Source organism: Chlamydomonas reinhardtii, chromosome 7 (assembly GCF_000002595.2).
Source record: "Chlamydomonas reinhardtii strain CC-503 cw92 mt+ chromosome 7, whole genome shotgun sequence".
NCBI lineage: Eukaryota > Viridiplantae > Chlorophyta > Chlorophyceae > Chlamydomonadales > Chlamydomonadaceae > Chlamydomonas > Chlamydomonas reinhardtii.
In genome coordinates this window covers 716918-732082 of record NC_057010.1, presented here as the reverse complement: position 1 = coordinate 732082, position 15165 = coordinate 716918, and the positions used below count along the sequence as shown (strand labels likewise).

General features: G+C 61.4%; 3 protein-coding genes across 3 annotated transcripts; all 3 read left to right on the top strand.

Annotated features, from left to right (window-relative positions):
- The first annotated feature begins 42 nt into the window (after positions 1 to 42).
- Positions 43 to 6132, top strand: CHLRE_07g317650v5 (uncharacterized protein). Its single transcript, XM_043063912.1, has 10 exons — positions 43 to 230; positions 320 to 1114; positions 1305 to 1575; positions 1979 to 2063; positions 2254 to 2490; positions 2724 to 3366; positions 3547 to 3951; positions 4168 to 4254; positions 4783 to 4991; positions 5460 to 6132. The coding sequence occupies exons 1-8, from the start codon at positions 87 to 89 to the stop codon at positions 4237 to 4239; spliced, it is 2652 nt and encodes an 883-aa protein (XP_042922480.1). The 5' UTR covers positions 43 to 86; the 3' UTR covers positions 4240 to 4254; positions 4783 to 4991; positions 5460 to 6132.
- Positions 6133 to 7392: 1260 nt separating this feature from the next.
- CHLRE_07g317626v5 (uncharacterized protein) lies at positions 7393 to 9188 on the top strand. Its single transcript, XM_001700950.2, has one exon. The coding sequence runs from the start codon at positions 7582 to 7584 to the stop codon at positions 8533 to 8535; it is 954 nt and encodes a 317-aa protein (XP_001701002.2). The 5' UTR covers positions 7393 to 7581; the 3' UTR covers positions 8536 to 9188.
- Positions 9189 to 11702: 2514 nt separating this feature from the next.
- CHLRE_07g317601v5 (uncharacterized protein) lies at positions 11703 to 14133 on the top strand. The gene is made up of 5 exons (XM_043063911.1): positions 11703 to 12330; positions 12518 to 12604; positions 12735 to 12758; positions 12960 to 13526; positions 13573 to 14133. Exons 1-2 carry the CDS (start codon positions 11930 to 11932, stop codon positions 12594 to 12596), a joined length of 480 nt encoding a protein of 159 aa, XP_042922479.1. The 5' UTR covers positions 11703 to 11929; the 3' UTR covers positions 12597 to 12604; positions 12735 to 12758; positions 12960 to 13526; positions 13573 to 14133.
- The last annotated feature ends 1032 nt before the right edge of the window (positions 14134 to 15165 follow it).

Here is a 15165-nt window from a genome sequence, read left to right as displayed (position 1 = left end):
TGTCAACAAGCTTTGCCAAAGTCTAGAGGAAATCCACTATACTTCTCAAGCCAGCTGCCGGCAGTGATCGCTTTGTATCAGCCAAGATGGCTACGAATAGTCATGCCACTTATGTTATCGTGGCCCTGGGCACTCGTGGGGACGTGCAGCCGCTCGCATGCATCGCGCAGCAGCTCCGAAACAGCTTCCCGCAGCTAAACGTCTTTCTCATTACACACAAAGCACACGAGGCAAGTATAAATGACAAACCTGGGCTTTGCATTTACCTCGAAGCTGCTGGTGATTCGGTTCCCTCTCCCCCGCCCCCGCCACGCAACAGCCATGGCTGGCCACAGGTGTTTTCTCCAGCCTACCCACACGGTACGTGGACAGCCCCCCGGCAGGCGCCTGGTGGTCGCAGCCACAGCCCAGCACGGCACCTGCCGGGGCACCGAGCCAGCAGCCGCAACATGGGGCCCACAGCGGTAGCAGTTGCACCAACAACAACACTGGCAGCAGTAGCAGCAGCAGTAATAGTAGTAGACTCGCAGAGCCCGACGCCCGGGTGGTGGATGCCATCCGTGCCTGTGTCTCCGGCCACGGCTCCCGCCGGCCCCCTCTGACACCACACGGCCATCCACGGCAGCAGGGCGATCCAGCCGCCTGCAGCGGCGCGGAGGGCACTAGCGCTGACAGCACCCGAGCCTGCACCACCTCTGACACCCGCGACAACCCCCAGCACGAGCAGCAACAGCTGCAGCCGCAGGCGCAACAACAGCAGTCGCACCAACACCAGCACCAGCAGCCACCCCAAGGCCGCGCGCTGGTGCTGTTCAACCTGTTTGCGCTGGAGGCCTACCACGCCGCAGAGGCGCTGGGGCTGGCGTGTGCGGTGGCGGCGCCCTACCTCATCCCCTACACCTGCCCGCCCGCCTTCAAGGCCCTGTTCCGTAGGGAGCTGCCACAGCTGTTTGCCGCCCTCGGCTGCGTGGCTGAGCAGGAGCAGGAGCAGGGGCAGGAGCAGGGGCAGGAGCACGGGCGGCAAATGGGAGGGATGGAAGTACCAGGGAGGGAGCAGCAGGAGCAACGGGTGCAGCAACGACGGCGGAGACAGGACCGGGTCACGTTCGCAGAGGTAGGGGCTTGGTCGCGTTAGGGGCTGGGGTGGGTGGCCTGGCGCGCGTGGGACCGGGTGCATGCGTGTCAGTGCTCGATGCCCTGCCCCCATGCCTCATCTCCGACCCCGTGTAAGGTACCTCCTGTGTGCTTGATGCCTAGCTGACTGCTTGCCACGACCCTGTGTGTGCCGCGGCCCGGTGCTGCAGGTGGAGCACTGGATGTGGCCGCTGTTCACGGAGCGCTGGGGCGAATGGCGGGAGCAGCAGCTGGGGCTGCCGGCACTCCCGCTGCACGAGTACGCCGCCGCCCCTATGGCCCGCGCAGCTGCGGGCTCCGCGCGAGCAGCAGTGGCGGCGGCGGCGATGTTCGCGGGAGAAGGCGGAGGCGCGGCCGTGGGGACCCTTAGGGCGGACTCGGAGCGTGAGGCGGTGCCGCTGCCTCGGGAGCGGCTGCCGCCGGCGCCGCCTCTCTTGTACGGTGGGTAGTTGAGTACGTGTGAAAGCCAGCAGCAGTACAGGGTGTGGGTGTGGGCTGGGACACGAGCCATGAGATGCACCGGCCCAGTCAGCACGTGCGGCCGCAGCGCTTGCAAGGAACAGTTCTTGCGGCAGCAGGCATCCGTCCGTCCTGTGTCAACAGCGCTACGTGTGTGCGGCGCCGCCCGAACTCACCTGCGCCGCCAATGCACGGCCCCCTCCGTTGCCCACCCACCGGTGCTGACATACACACGCGTGCTTCATTCTCTTTTGCTCACTAACACACACGCACACACACACACATACGCACTCGTGCGCGCAGGGAAAACGATACACAACAATCGCGGCTTTGCGCATTTGCATGCAACGTATTCACCATTTCCCCTTGTGCTTTCCTAACACAGGATTTAGTGAGCTGCTGGTGCCGCGCCCCCGCTACTGGCCGCCCAGTGTGCACGTGTGCGGCTTCTGGCAGCCGCCCCTGGAGTGGTGAGTGTGAGTGGAGGGCTCGGCAGAAGGGGCTCGGCAGTTGGGCTCCGTAGAAGGTGTCGCAGCATCTTATAAGAGCGTGTGTGCCTTAGGGTGTGGTGGAGTGTGGCGCCTCCCTAACTCCCTGTTTGCGCGATGCTTTCTCCTTGAGCATCACAAGCTTTCACGGACGCGCCGCGTACTCCTGCAGGTTCCGCGGACACAGCCTCCCGCCCTCCCTGGCGCGGCTAGTCAGGCAGTGCGGAGCTGAGGCCGCGGGTGGCGGCAGCAGCCACAACAGCTGCGGTAGCAATAGGAGCGGCAGTAGCAGCAGAAGCAGCAGCCGGCTGGTGTGTGTGGACTTTGGCAGCATGGGGCGGCTGGGGCTCATCCCGGACCCGTGCTACACGATGAGGGTGCTGCGGGCGGCACTGGAGCAAACCGGCCTGTGAGTGCTTATTAGGTTGTGTCGGGGGGGGGGGGGGGAGGCACGTGGCATTACCTCAGCAGGCAACGGCGCGTGGCCCTCGACGCCCTGGATGTGGTGTGATTCTGACATCCATGTCGTTTGCATCTGGCTGCTGGCGGACGCCGGTCGTTCGAAGGTGATGTGTGTGGGTGTGCCACTTGTGCCCGTGTTGAATGTCGTGCCGGTCTCGCCGTGCTTGGCTGACGACGCAGGGTGGCAGTGGTGCTGAGTGCGGGCTGGCGGCCCCTGCACGACGCAGCGGCGGCGCTGGGCGGTGTGGAGCTTCCGGAGGGAGGGCTTGCAGAGGCAGAGGCCGGGACGCAGGCAGCAGCTGAGGCGGCGGCGGCGGCGGCGGCGGCGGGGGGCGGGGCCACTTGCTGCGAGGGCCCAGCCGAAGTAGAGGCTGGAGGACTGGCTGACGCTGCTGGGGCCGCGGGAGCAGCCGCGAGTCCACCAGAGCAGGCCCCGCCGACCAAGCGCGCACGCGCCTCCAGCGGCGCCGACATCACAGTACAGGCAGCGGCGGCGCTCGCCCCACCATCAGGCGCAGGACACGCCGTACATCAGCCGTCCAAAGCAGACACTCGTACCACAACAGCACAAGCAGTGACTGAAGCCCCCCGCTCTCGAGCCATGCCGCCGGCACCTGCAGCGCCGCCACTGCCTGTCCAACCGCTGCCGCCGCCGCGGTTGCCTGTACTGCACCTGTACGGCGGCGGTGACGTGCCGCACCAGCTGTTGCTGCCGTACTGCGCCGCCGTGCTGCACCACGCCGGCTCGGGCACCACCGCGGCGGCGCTGCAGTGCGGCACGCCGCAGGTCAGCTGCCCGCTGCACTTCGACCAGCCGTTCTGGGTGCGTGCGTGGCTCGTACGTCAGAGTGTCTTATTACATTACCGCACGGCCTGTCACCAGGGCTTCCACTTGCACTTCTCTCACCAGGGTTAGTGCTTGCATGCTTGCTTGCGAGTCATTGTTTTGTGGTTTGACTGCGCAACCCGTTCGTGCCCCTCCTCACCTGCTGCGCACCTGAAGGCGGAGCGCTTGGCACACTTGGGTCTCAGCCCGCCGCCGCTGCAGCGCCAGCTGCTGTTTGGCTCACTGCGGGAGTGGCCCGCCGCCGTATCCGCCACAGCCGATGGCATTCGGGAGCGGCAGCCGATGACGGTTGGAGCGGCGGTGGCAGAAGCCACCTGCTTGCAGGACGCTGCATTGACAGCCGCTGTTGGCGCAAGCAGCTGTGGCGCCGCCTGTGGCGCTGGAGCGGCGGGCAGGGGAGCCTCCGCTGCTGCAGCTGCTGTCCGCATTGGCGATGCGGTGGGGGATGGAGAGGCGCATGCGGCGGCGGTGGTGGGCGCGGCGGCAGCACGGGTGGCGGCGGCGCTGCGCAGTGCGGCCTGCAGTGTGGAGCGGCGCCGTGCGGCAGAGGCAATGGCGCAGGTACGAACCCCATGCGGCAGCAGCGACACGCGGCTCGCGGCGCTCGCGGCGTCTGTTGCCTGTGGAACATAGCAGTACGGTGTGTTCGTTTTGGGGACAACCCATCTGTTGGGCCGCAACTGCCTGCACGGCTTCATCATATTGCGGCTTCATCATTACCAATGTCAGGTCCATTTTCACAGCCACCGCTCAATTCGCTTGCCTACTGTCTGGCAGGAGCTGGCGTGTGAGGATGGGCTGCGGAAGGCTGCGGAAATGCTGCACCGCAAGTGCTGGGGCGCTCCGTAGCAGAGGCCATGTGAGGTAAACAAGACCGTGTGAGCGTGACGCATGGATCACATGGGAAATGCATTGGGTGCATCTTTCGTGAGGGCGGAAGCGCAGCGCTGGGGGTCAAGGCGTGGGATCGAGGCCGGGGACAAGCACTGTAAGGGCGGCGAGTCGGGCCCCCAACCAGACTCGACATCGCCGCATGTCCGCTCGGGCCGTGCATCGCCCATGCGTGCGCGATTTCTGCTAAGCGCCTTGGTCGCTACTGTACCGTGTAGCTCACATCATTTGTACTCTAGAGCCACGCTCAGGTATAGGGTTTGGAAACAAGAGCGGGTTCAGCTCTGACTCTTTGGGTATTTGACTCCACGTGCGCGATGTTTTTCTCACTCAAGCACGCGGCGCTCGAGCGGCTTGCCTGCTGGCATGGCAGATTCGTCGCTTGCCATGCGGAAGCCGTGATCCGAGTGCATGCATGGAATGTGGCGTAACCAGCAAACTGTTGTGTTGCGGGCACGGTGGCAAGAGCAACAGATTGTGTCATATGTCATGTGCCCACAGGTGACTCGTCCCCGCCCGCTCCACGTTCCCTCCGCCCTCCCCAACTGCGCCGAGCCCCGCCACCCCCCCCCCCCTGAGGCCGCTGGACCTCACGGACATCGGTAACAACGCGTCTACGCTGCAACTGTACCTGCCTACGACTTCACTTCTTAATTAATCATGAATGTAACCCCCACCAGCCGCACCGCACTGAGCGGGGCTCCATTCGCGTGAGTGCGGGCCCCTGTGTGTGTCCCTTGCACCCATCATCTTCATGGGGGCTGTCAAGTGCGTGGCCATCGCTGCGACGCCGGCGGGGCAAGTGCACCAGCCTACGCCGGGTACCGCCTTGCCCCGCCCGCCCGCCCCCGCCGCCGCACATAGTGCACCGCCAAATGCGTGTCCATCATCAGCGCGTCCAACCCGCCGTTTATACCGGTACCACACACGTGTACCATACCGGTCTCACGCACTCGCATGCTGCACATTCCAGTAAAGGTGCAAGGCATATGCGTACGTCGCGTGGGAGTGCTCTCGTGCTGAGGACACCCTGACGAAGACACCGTGCGCATTCGCCTTTTCGGCATCTTTGGTGTCCGCATACATACGCATCACCCGGAACTCCTGAGACTCCACCGCATGCCCTGCCTCATGGCACTCATAAAGCTGGGCTGTGCGTGTGCCGCCCTTCCCGACAGACTCCACCTCGCCCGCGACGCGGCCCGGCTCGGCCCTCTCTGGCGCTGGCTCTGGCGGCGCAAAGCCGCGCACCGCACAGCCGCCGCCATGCCGTGCTGCACGCAACCCTACTCCCCGCAAGACGTACGTTGGCGGGGGCCAAGTTCATACCTATTCAGGGAACACTGCTTGTTGATGACGTCCAAGCTAAAGTTGCATTGCTCTATACTGGTTTCATTGTCATTGCATGTGCGACAGAGCAGTACTGGTGACCGTTGGTGTGAATGGTTATTAGCTACGGTCTTTGTGTATGTGCGTACGTGGGATTTGGTAAAGATGGAGTGCTGTGACGGCACGCTGCGAAACTTGAGGTTGTCGTGAGCTCATGGCGGGCGTCAAGCGCATGTCACAATATGGCTGGTGACCGAACCTGGCCCGGTCTGTGTCAGCCAGGCTGCCTTGTACTTGCGTGTGTGTCAGAGTTGTGGGTTTGAGGCCAACTACCTGAGGGCTGTTGCGGGCGGCCAGTTGCACTTCCGCGCGCGCCAGTTGTACGTCGCCGTGAGCTCAAAACGGTCTTCTCGTTTCGAGCTCTCTGGAACCGCTTGCTGGTTAGCGGGGTCTATCAGCACTATCGTACTGTATCACGGATGCCCTCGTACGGCTACGCCCCTACTGTAACTGTGTAATTGGTGCTCGCGCAAATGTGCACAATAACTCATTGTAGAGCGTCGCTCGTATGCAGCCTCGTCTCAGGGGGGGTAGGAACAAACTTTTTTGACCCCATGCCACAAAAACTCCCGGACCCCCCGACCGACCGACCGACCGACCCCCCCTGCCGTACGACCCCCCCCCAAAAAAAACCCCTCAGAACCCCTTAGTTTTTTGTCAGGTTGATGCCAATCGACTGCTCTCGATGAGCTCTATCGCTGTGTAAATTTTCCGCCTTGGGAACACACTTTGACCGACATGTGGACATGTGCACATGTGCACCCGTGTGCTGACGAGTAACAACATGCAGCTTACACCGTTCCACTATTACAGCCAAGCTCTTCCTCCGGCTTCTGTCTTGCAGGTTCAAGGCACATGTGGGCTGACGCTCTTTCACTGTCTCCCTCGCCTTTCCTCACTCCCCGCCTTCCTCGCTGCCCGTCTCCCCGCAGTGCTCGTATCTTCCATCTACACTGTAGAAATCTGCCCAAAATCCGCCGAAGGCGGAGAAACAATTTTGGGTTTGGGTGCCACGCATCTACGCAGTGTAGACGGTTTTGGCCGGTTTTGGCGCAAAAATGGGGGAATAGTAGACGTTTTGGGGGGCTTGGGGGCTTAAGTGTAGATGCCGCGGTCAGGGTCATCTACGCATGTGTAGATGCCGGGTGCCTGAGGGCATCTACAAGATACGAGCACTGTCTCCCCGTCGCTCGCCGTCTCTCCCTCACTCATCCCCTCAATGCTCGCGCCTTCTGACTGACTGCCCGCTCCCGACCCTGCATCTTCTCTTTCGCCAGCCTGGTACCTCCCGACATGCCGACGCGCCGCTTCCCGTACTGTGCACGTGTTCTGAATCCGGAGCATACGGTACACATGCATCGTTGCGGTGCGCCCATTGCGCCGCGCGCTGTAGGACAGAAGGAAGGAGAAGAAGGCTAGGAACGACACCTGGCACGAACCCGTGCAAAACCCCTACGCTAAGCAGTACCCCGGCTTGCCCCTCCCCCCTCAGGCGCTTGCGCTTGAGCCCGGTGTAAGATGGCCAGCAACAGAGTCGCTAAGGTTACAATTACAAGAAGTGCTCTAACAAGTGCGCCCTGAGTATGCAGCAGCAGCCAGGAGGGGCGTGCAGTTTGCCAACCGCGATGCCATAGTTAGGGGCAGGGGAAAGCCCTGCACGCCGCGTGCACCAGCAGCAAGCAGGAAAAAACGACAGGGACAATGGAAGTCCTAGACAGATCAAATAAACACAGTAGGCGATCGTGCCAGGCTCACAAACAGACGCTCAGTCCCCGCATAAATCTTCGCCTTGTCGGCGACATCCCGCCATCATGGTGGAGTGCAGCGCAGGCTCACGCCGCACAGCTGGCGAGCCCTGGCCCAGCGCCTGTCCCGGCGCCGTCCACCAGTGAGGTCGTCCGCACCACCATCATGCCGCGCATGGGCTGGAAGCTCTCTGGCTCTGAGACCCTCAAAGTCCCCCTAGCGAAGCTGTCCGTCCGCATGGCCACATCCATGCAGCTGGACGATGTGGCCACGCGGTGGGCGGACCTACACGAGGATTTTGAGCGCGCGGCACAGGGCCTGCCACCGCGCGCTGTGGTGCGGCGGGAGCACCTGCCAGCAGCTGCGGCTGCAACGCTTGGCGCCATTAGGGACACCCTGGCGCGCCTTTGGCAGGAGGTACGCTGGGAACGGCGACACTTTGAGACGCTGTGGCGGTTGGCCATCGACGCAGTGCCGCTGCCGGGAAATTCGCATATGCCGTTGGCTCGCCGTGAGGCGCCATGCGGCTGCTGTGGGCAGCACGGCCATGGGGGCGCCGTGGCGGGGGCACACGCCGCCGCCGCGCCCACGCCACGGCAGCACCACTTCTGGGATTGCGCGGTGGCGAAGGCCGTGGTGGCGCAGATCAACGCACACAACCCCGGTCCGGCTCCCATCAGCCAAGCCCAGCTGTGGCTGGTCCAGGCGCCGCCGGGTTTTCAGCAGTGTGTTTGGGACGTAGTGGTGATGGCGGCTCTGGCCGCCACAGAACATGGCTGGGTGCGGCTGCGCGGGACGACGCGCGCCGCAGCGGCCCTAGGAATTCAGACGGCGGCGGCAGCAGCTCCCGAGGCTGCGGTGGCAGGTGCAGTGGAGGCGGAACCCGATCTTGACAAGATCCCGCCCACACAGCTGACGCCGCCGCAGCCATGCGTCAACCCCGTCGAGCTTGCGTGCGCTCGCGCAGTCGCGAATTTCTGGTCGCGGCTGATGCAGTTCGCGCAGCTCGGCGTGCCCCAAAAGGGCTGGGATGGTGTTGACGCCACTCACCCCATCCTGGCGGTGGTGAACGGTGATATGCTGTGCGCGTTGCCGCAAGCTATGGAGCTGGAGGCTTGAAAGGGATCAGCCCTTAGGAGAAGCGCGTGAGCACTAACATGAGCTACTGAAGCAGTGGCATACGAGAGGGTCAGCGGGGGAGCTTAGTGGGCAGGCGAAGGGTTTTTTGTTTTACGCCCGTGGGAGCAGGGCCAGGTTTTGCGGGGCTTTATGCCTGAGAGGGTGTACTGGGTGCTGCAGCACCCCGGGCCTTACGGCCTGGACCGGCCTAGTGGCCAGATGCGTTTGTGGCTGCCCTTAGGCATAGTCTGCCCTGGCGTCGAGGGCTGGTTAGGTTGCGGTTGAGGTCGTGCAGGCTGTGGGGTCGTTGGACTCAGCCCCGCAGCCACTCTGGTCGTGCTATTAGTGCTATCGCGTGCTGTCGTGTGCTGCGTGCTGCGTGTTTTGTTTTGTTTGCTGTTCTTTGTTTTCTGCCCGCCTGGCCTTTAAGAGGTAGCTCGCCCGCTGGGTCTGAGGTTGTTACACCGGTAGTAATTCCGCAATAAGGATTACTGGCGCGGTGAAGGGTCGGAGTGCGTTACCCTGTGGACTCCAGAGCTGTTTGCGCTCTGCCGGGGATACGCCAGGTCACGGCAGCCCTCGATTGAGAGCCCTGTCGTTGGTTATACCAGATACACGATTCACGTGATCTGGCAGAATAACCGTGGAAACCGTAGTCACACACACACACACACACACACACACACACACACACACACACACACACACACACACACACACACACACACATACATACTCACACACACACCTCTGGCTGCACACGCAGGACCTAGCCCGTCACTGCCGCTGGATGCAAATGTACATACGTAGGTCAGTGGACCACCACGCCGTCACAAAAACTAACAACGCAACGCCAAACCATGTCATACGCAAGGAGCCACCTATCAGGCATGACTGCTGGCTGCAGCCCAACACGGAAGTCAACAGCACCGCATCAGCAGCAGCACACCCAGCGAGATAGGCGCCACTGGCCTCCTGCTGGGCCAGGGCGGGCGTGGATCTGGCGGACCAGGGCTCGGCCGTCTGGCAGCCCAATGAGGCAAGCCTTCATTCCCTCAATCGTCCGCGGCACGTTGGTGCCGCCCAGGGCTCCTATCTTAATGTCTCCAGACATTAATTGGCCATTTTGGCCGTTTCCTAGACATTCTTCCCGGGGGCTTATGTCTGGGGCGAGACTTTGTTGGGCCGGGTTTGGGGCGGGTTTTGTCCCAATTCCTATGGAGAAGCCCCCAAACCGCCATGTGCCCAGACAAAAGACGGCGGCCACCCGGCCGCTTTTGTCTGGAGCTAGACATTACCCCAAAAACAAGATACGACCCCAAGCCCAGGGCGGCGCCCACGATGACCGCGCCACCAGTGCACCCACGATGAACACACTTGGTGTGCGTGCATGTGTCATAAGGATAGTGTACGGGGAACGGGGGAAAGGGTTGGCACTGTGCATGGGAACAGGGGTGCGTGTGAATACGCCAGCAGCCTGTGCCGTGAGGGCGGCGGATGCGTGTGTGCGTGGACGTGTGTACACGCGTGTGGTTGCTCATGCCCTGCTGGTCTGCACACACAAATAACGCATTATTGAGGCGCCTGGTGCTCACCCATCCACCCAGCACACACACGCGCGCATGCACCTGCAATGCCGCCCACGAAGCCGGCCATTGCGACGAACAGCTCCATGCTCCCTGCACCCTCCGCGAGCAAGCCACTGGCGATGACCGTCGCCAGCGCACCCCCGCCCATGGCGACGAGCTCGCCCAGTGCGTTGTCCACCGGGTGCATGGACTGGAACACGTGCCACGCCAGCAGGCCCACCCTGCCCTGGTGTAGTGCGGTGCTGTGGAAACGATGGTCTGTCATCTGCTAGCTAGTCCTTTTACTGTCAGGATAACGCAGCACAACACCTGGCTTCTGCGGCCCCGGTTGCTGGCCTGGCGGCCGAGACAGATCCTGGCGGCGACTGAGTCGCTTCCGTGTCGCCATCTGCGGCAGCTGTATACATCTGTTTGCTGCTTGGTGTCGATCACAGGCGGCAGGCGGGGCCCGAACACCTGCCGCGCCGCCTGCACATGCTGACTCACGGCCCCACAGCTGCTGTGACAGCACCGCAGCTGATCTGTGCGTGCGCAAGCCATTTGGAGTGGACCGCACTGTGCTCTGCTCGTGTGCAGCGTACAGCAGGGACGCGGACTGGCGGCGGCGGCCTGGGTGGCGGCGGCTGCAGGGTGCTGGTATACGCAGTGTGCAGGCACTGGCCCACCACAGCGCCTACCACCCGGAAGCTGTCACAGCTGCACGTCACGGCGGCCGTTTGCGCGGGGCGCTCCTCTGAAGTGCCTCAGTTCCCATGAGAGGGGAGGTAGTGAGAACCACCGTTTGGAAAGCAAGGCCGTGTGCGTGCCCGTGTCAATAATCGGTGTCGCTGCCAAAGGCTCCATCCGACCCTACCATGCCCGATGCAAGCGCGATGCCAGCTGGTCGGTGATTCATATACAGTTACGAGTCTTATACAGTAACCCTATGTTGAGGACACTGCCAGAACCCTCACTGCCTCGTATGGGGGGGTCCCCATGGACCGGAGCGCCCCCCTCATGGGGAGCACCGCATGTACCAGGGCTCCCGCCTGGCGGGGAGGGCCCTCAGCTCCCCAAAATGTCGACACCGCGCCCGCGCCCTCCACCAGAAGTCCCAGTCCTCCCCCCTTCTCAGGAGGGCTTCCCACAGCTCCCCGTGGCTCCATGCCTGCTCTCTCGTGCCCGCTTCTGATTAGCCTGAACCGCGCGGCACTCCAATTGGCCTGCCCCCAGCGGCCCCAGAGCTCCTACCGCCCCCACCACCCCCAACACCTTCACCGCCCCTTGTCGGTACAGTAACTCCGGCGTTCGACCAGCCATGCACTCCTGCTCTGCCGCTGCAAAACTGTTTGCTGTCTGCTTGGGATACGGGCGTCAGCTGCACCCTATGGGACCTCGCCAACCTGCCTGAACCCTGTCCCATCACACACCTTCACCGCCCCTCAGCGCTCCGACCGCTCCCACCGCAGTCCCTACATACATCCCAGCGCCCCCTACAGGCCCTAATAACCCCTAGCGGCCCTAACCTCCAAGTCCCTACATCCCCAACGCCCCACGCCACGCCCGCTCAAGCTTGCCCTTGTGACATAATGGGAAACGATTCACGGTGTTTTGGCCAGAGTTTTGGGCCTGGCCCCCATCCCCGGGAAATCTCATAACGATTGCGTGCATTAGCTGCAAATTGTGGTCTGTTTGTTCCATCTTGTTCCATCTCTCCGGTTTCAGGTCTTGGCGGCCCCATCCCGCCCAAACCTGCTGTCTTCTCAAGCATACATTAATTTAACTTCCCTTACCATGCATTGATTAGGTTTCTCACCCTACATAAAATGCAGCAGCTCCGCGCGTCTCTTGCGCTGCACGACGGCCGCGCCATCAGCGTGGCGCCGCGCCGCAGGGTGTCCCGAAGCGGGCCGGTCGTCCGCCGATCCGTAAGCAGACAGGAAGCGGTGGCGGAGGCAGCAGCTGCTGAGGAGAAGCTGAGGGCAGCCAATTTCGACCCAGACGCGGCGTCAGTGCTAACGACCGTGTTTCCACTATGGACCGTGATTAATAAAGACATCGAAGCGGCTGTTAAACCGCTTGCCACCAGGGACGACATCACGCAGGCGTTCAGCCAGGTGGCCACCAGGGACGATTTCAGCCAGGTGGCCACCAGGGACGACTTCAGCCAGGTGGCCACCGAAATTCGCAAGCTGACCGACAAGCTGGCGGAGGAGGATAGACAAGGGTAAGCACTCTAGGGCGCGCAGTGCGTTGCGCAAGCACCGCTGACACAAGCACAGGGACTTCCGAGCACAGGGACGCAAGCACTGACGGATTGCACTGAAGGGTTCATGCGCCTGCACTACTTCGCCCGTCGCCTGAACCAACAATTTATTCATTGCACAACTCCCCCTGTCCCCCTGCTCTGCAAGGACCATGGCCATCGGCATGGCCGTTGGCTGTGTGCTCGGCATGGTCGCCGTGGCGGTGATCGACGCGCTGCTCACTTAGCTATTACGGTATGCACAAACGCAGCCTTTGTGTGCTTGCCTTCGCCTTCGCGAAAGTGCTCGAGTCTTCTCGTCTTGCGGCACCTGCGTAACGTACGTTACACCTCCCCGTTACCCCTGTTACCTGCTGTTATTGCAGGAGCGACCAAACAACTGCAAACAGGTCAGAAGGGGATGGTGGCGGGGGCAGGAGTGTAAACGTTGGGGGGCAGGGCAGGTTGGGGCATGCGGTGCACAGCACAGGCGGGATCAGCCCAGTCATTTCACCTGACCCTGCAGCCTCATATGGCTGGTCTCTCATTGGACTGCCCTGCAAGCCCGAAATGACTGACTGGCGAGCTGAAACCTTTCTTTCTGTTTGCAGAGTATGCGAGGAGCGCACAAGAACCAGCGCGGAGGAAGGTGTCCTGAAGAAGTTCAGCAGTCAGTGCAGCCTTTATGCACCAACTAGTTGCACCTGCCGGTTTGGCCTGGTGTTTAATTTGCTTCCACACAATTGCAATGCCAGCAAATTGCGCATGCCAATGCATTTATAGGTTATTGCATACGCCCTGGATTGGCAGCGTGAGTGAAAGTGTGCTGGGCTGCATGCTACTGTACTGATGAGTGGGTACTTGCGAAATGTAATGGCGGCCATTGTATGGTTACAATGGAAATCATGAAGCGGATACTGTGAATTATGTACCATGTACCATGTGCAATGTTTCAGACGTCCCTGCACTAGCAGGCATTCAGACATCCCAGCATCCCAGCGCTAGCAGGCATGCCTGAAACATTGCACATGGTACATAATTCACAGTATCCCCTTCATGATTTCCATTGTAACCATACAATGACCGCCAATACATTTCTTGAGTACCCAATCATCAGTACAGCAGCACACACTTTCACTCACGCTGCCAATCCAGGGCATATGCAATAACCTATAAATGCATTGGCATGCGCAATTTGCTGGCATTGCAACTGTGTGGATGCAGATTAACTTGTAACCACAAACAACAACAACAAGATTAAGCATCAGGCCAAACCAGCAGGTGCAACAAGTTGGTGCACACTTGCTGCGCATGTCAATGCATTTATGGAGTATGTGCATATGTCATGGATTGGCAGTGAGAGGAAAAGTGTGCTAGTCTGAGCGCCACTGTACTGATGACTGGCAGGGTTGTACTGGTTGCCCATTCTATGGTATTAACATCAATTCAACAGAAAATCTCCCACAGAAGCTTCTTGTGGAAGGCTTGTTTATTTCTAGTTGCCAAAGATATGTGGAAACGCTTGCAATATGAAGGGGTCTTTCTGAGAAGTGAAGAAGACACTTTGGGGTGTTTCTGTCACTTGTCCAGGCCCAAGGCAAGGGTGACTGAGGTTCACCAGGATACTCTAGCAGGCATGGGTGGAGACTTAGGGGTGGGAGCGACATCCGGCTGGAACACAGGCTGGGATGTTGGGGTGGGTTGTCAGGAAAGGGAACAGCGTGTCTGCACACGTTCAGGTGCAATGTGCTGAATTGCCGCTGACGACTGTAATGGGCTTGTTACTTGCTGCTGGCTGTGCATCCCAGTGCTGGGGAGGGCATGGGCTGTCGAATGCTGGTTTTGCTGGGGGCAAAGAGCAGCCGCATGGGAGGGAGCAGGGGCAGGATGTCCCAGTACAGTGGGACTCAGGCGGCTGCCCACCCACTTGCACGTGCTGCTGCAGTAGCCAAGGAAGCACGTGCTGGCATCAGCTGCAAGGGGGGGGGGGCGGTAGGAAACAAAGTGCCAGACCCCATGCCCCGAAATCCCCAGCGGACCCCGGGCAAAGAGCAGCCACATGGGAGGGAGCAGGGGCGGGATGTCCCAGTACAGTGGGACTCAGGCGGCTGCCCACCCACTTGCACGTGCTGCTGCAGTAGCCGAGGAAGCACGTGCTGGCATCAGCTGCGGAGGGGGGGGGCGGTAGGAAACAAAGTGCCAGACCCCATGCCCCGAAATCCCCCCGGACCCCCTTTAAGGGGGCATCTTTTGGCTCGAAGTTCCATGGTTGCCGGCCCGCGGCCTCCGTGGCTGGCCAGGTGGGTTCTTCCTCGGTTCTCTGTGTGTGCAGGCTCGATGCGACCGACTGGCAACTTTGAGGGGCCATAACTTTGCGTCCCAGTATGCGGATGATTGCACGCCGTTTCTAGAGGGGTTTCAGGCGGTGCCGGGGTTCCTGGCGGACATGGATGTGTTTCGGCGGGCGTCTGGACAACGGTTAAACATGACTAACGTTGAACTGATGGTGATGGGGACGGTCGGCGGTGCTGGCGCCCTGCCGGCCGGCGTGGCTGGCCCGCCCCTGCCCCCTGGCTGGCGTGTGGTGCCAGCGGCCAAGTCACTAGGGGTGCATTATGGGGATTGGGGCGCACTTTCCCCACCAGTTACGTTTGAGGCCGTGTTGGGGGTGCTGAGCAAAATCGCGCGCATGCCCGTGTCCATGTTTGGTCGGGCGGCCGCGGCGTCGGCTTATGCTTTGGGCAAGGTCCTGTATCATTTGGAATTTGCGGGTCTTCCCCAACTGTATGTTGTTGACCGGCTGCTAGCCAGGGTAGC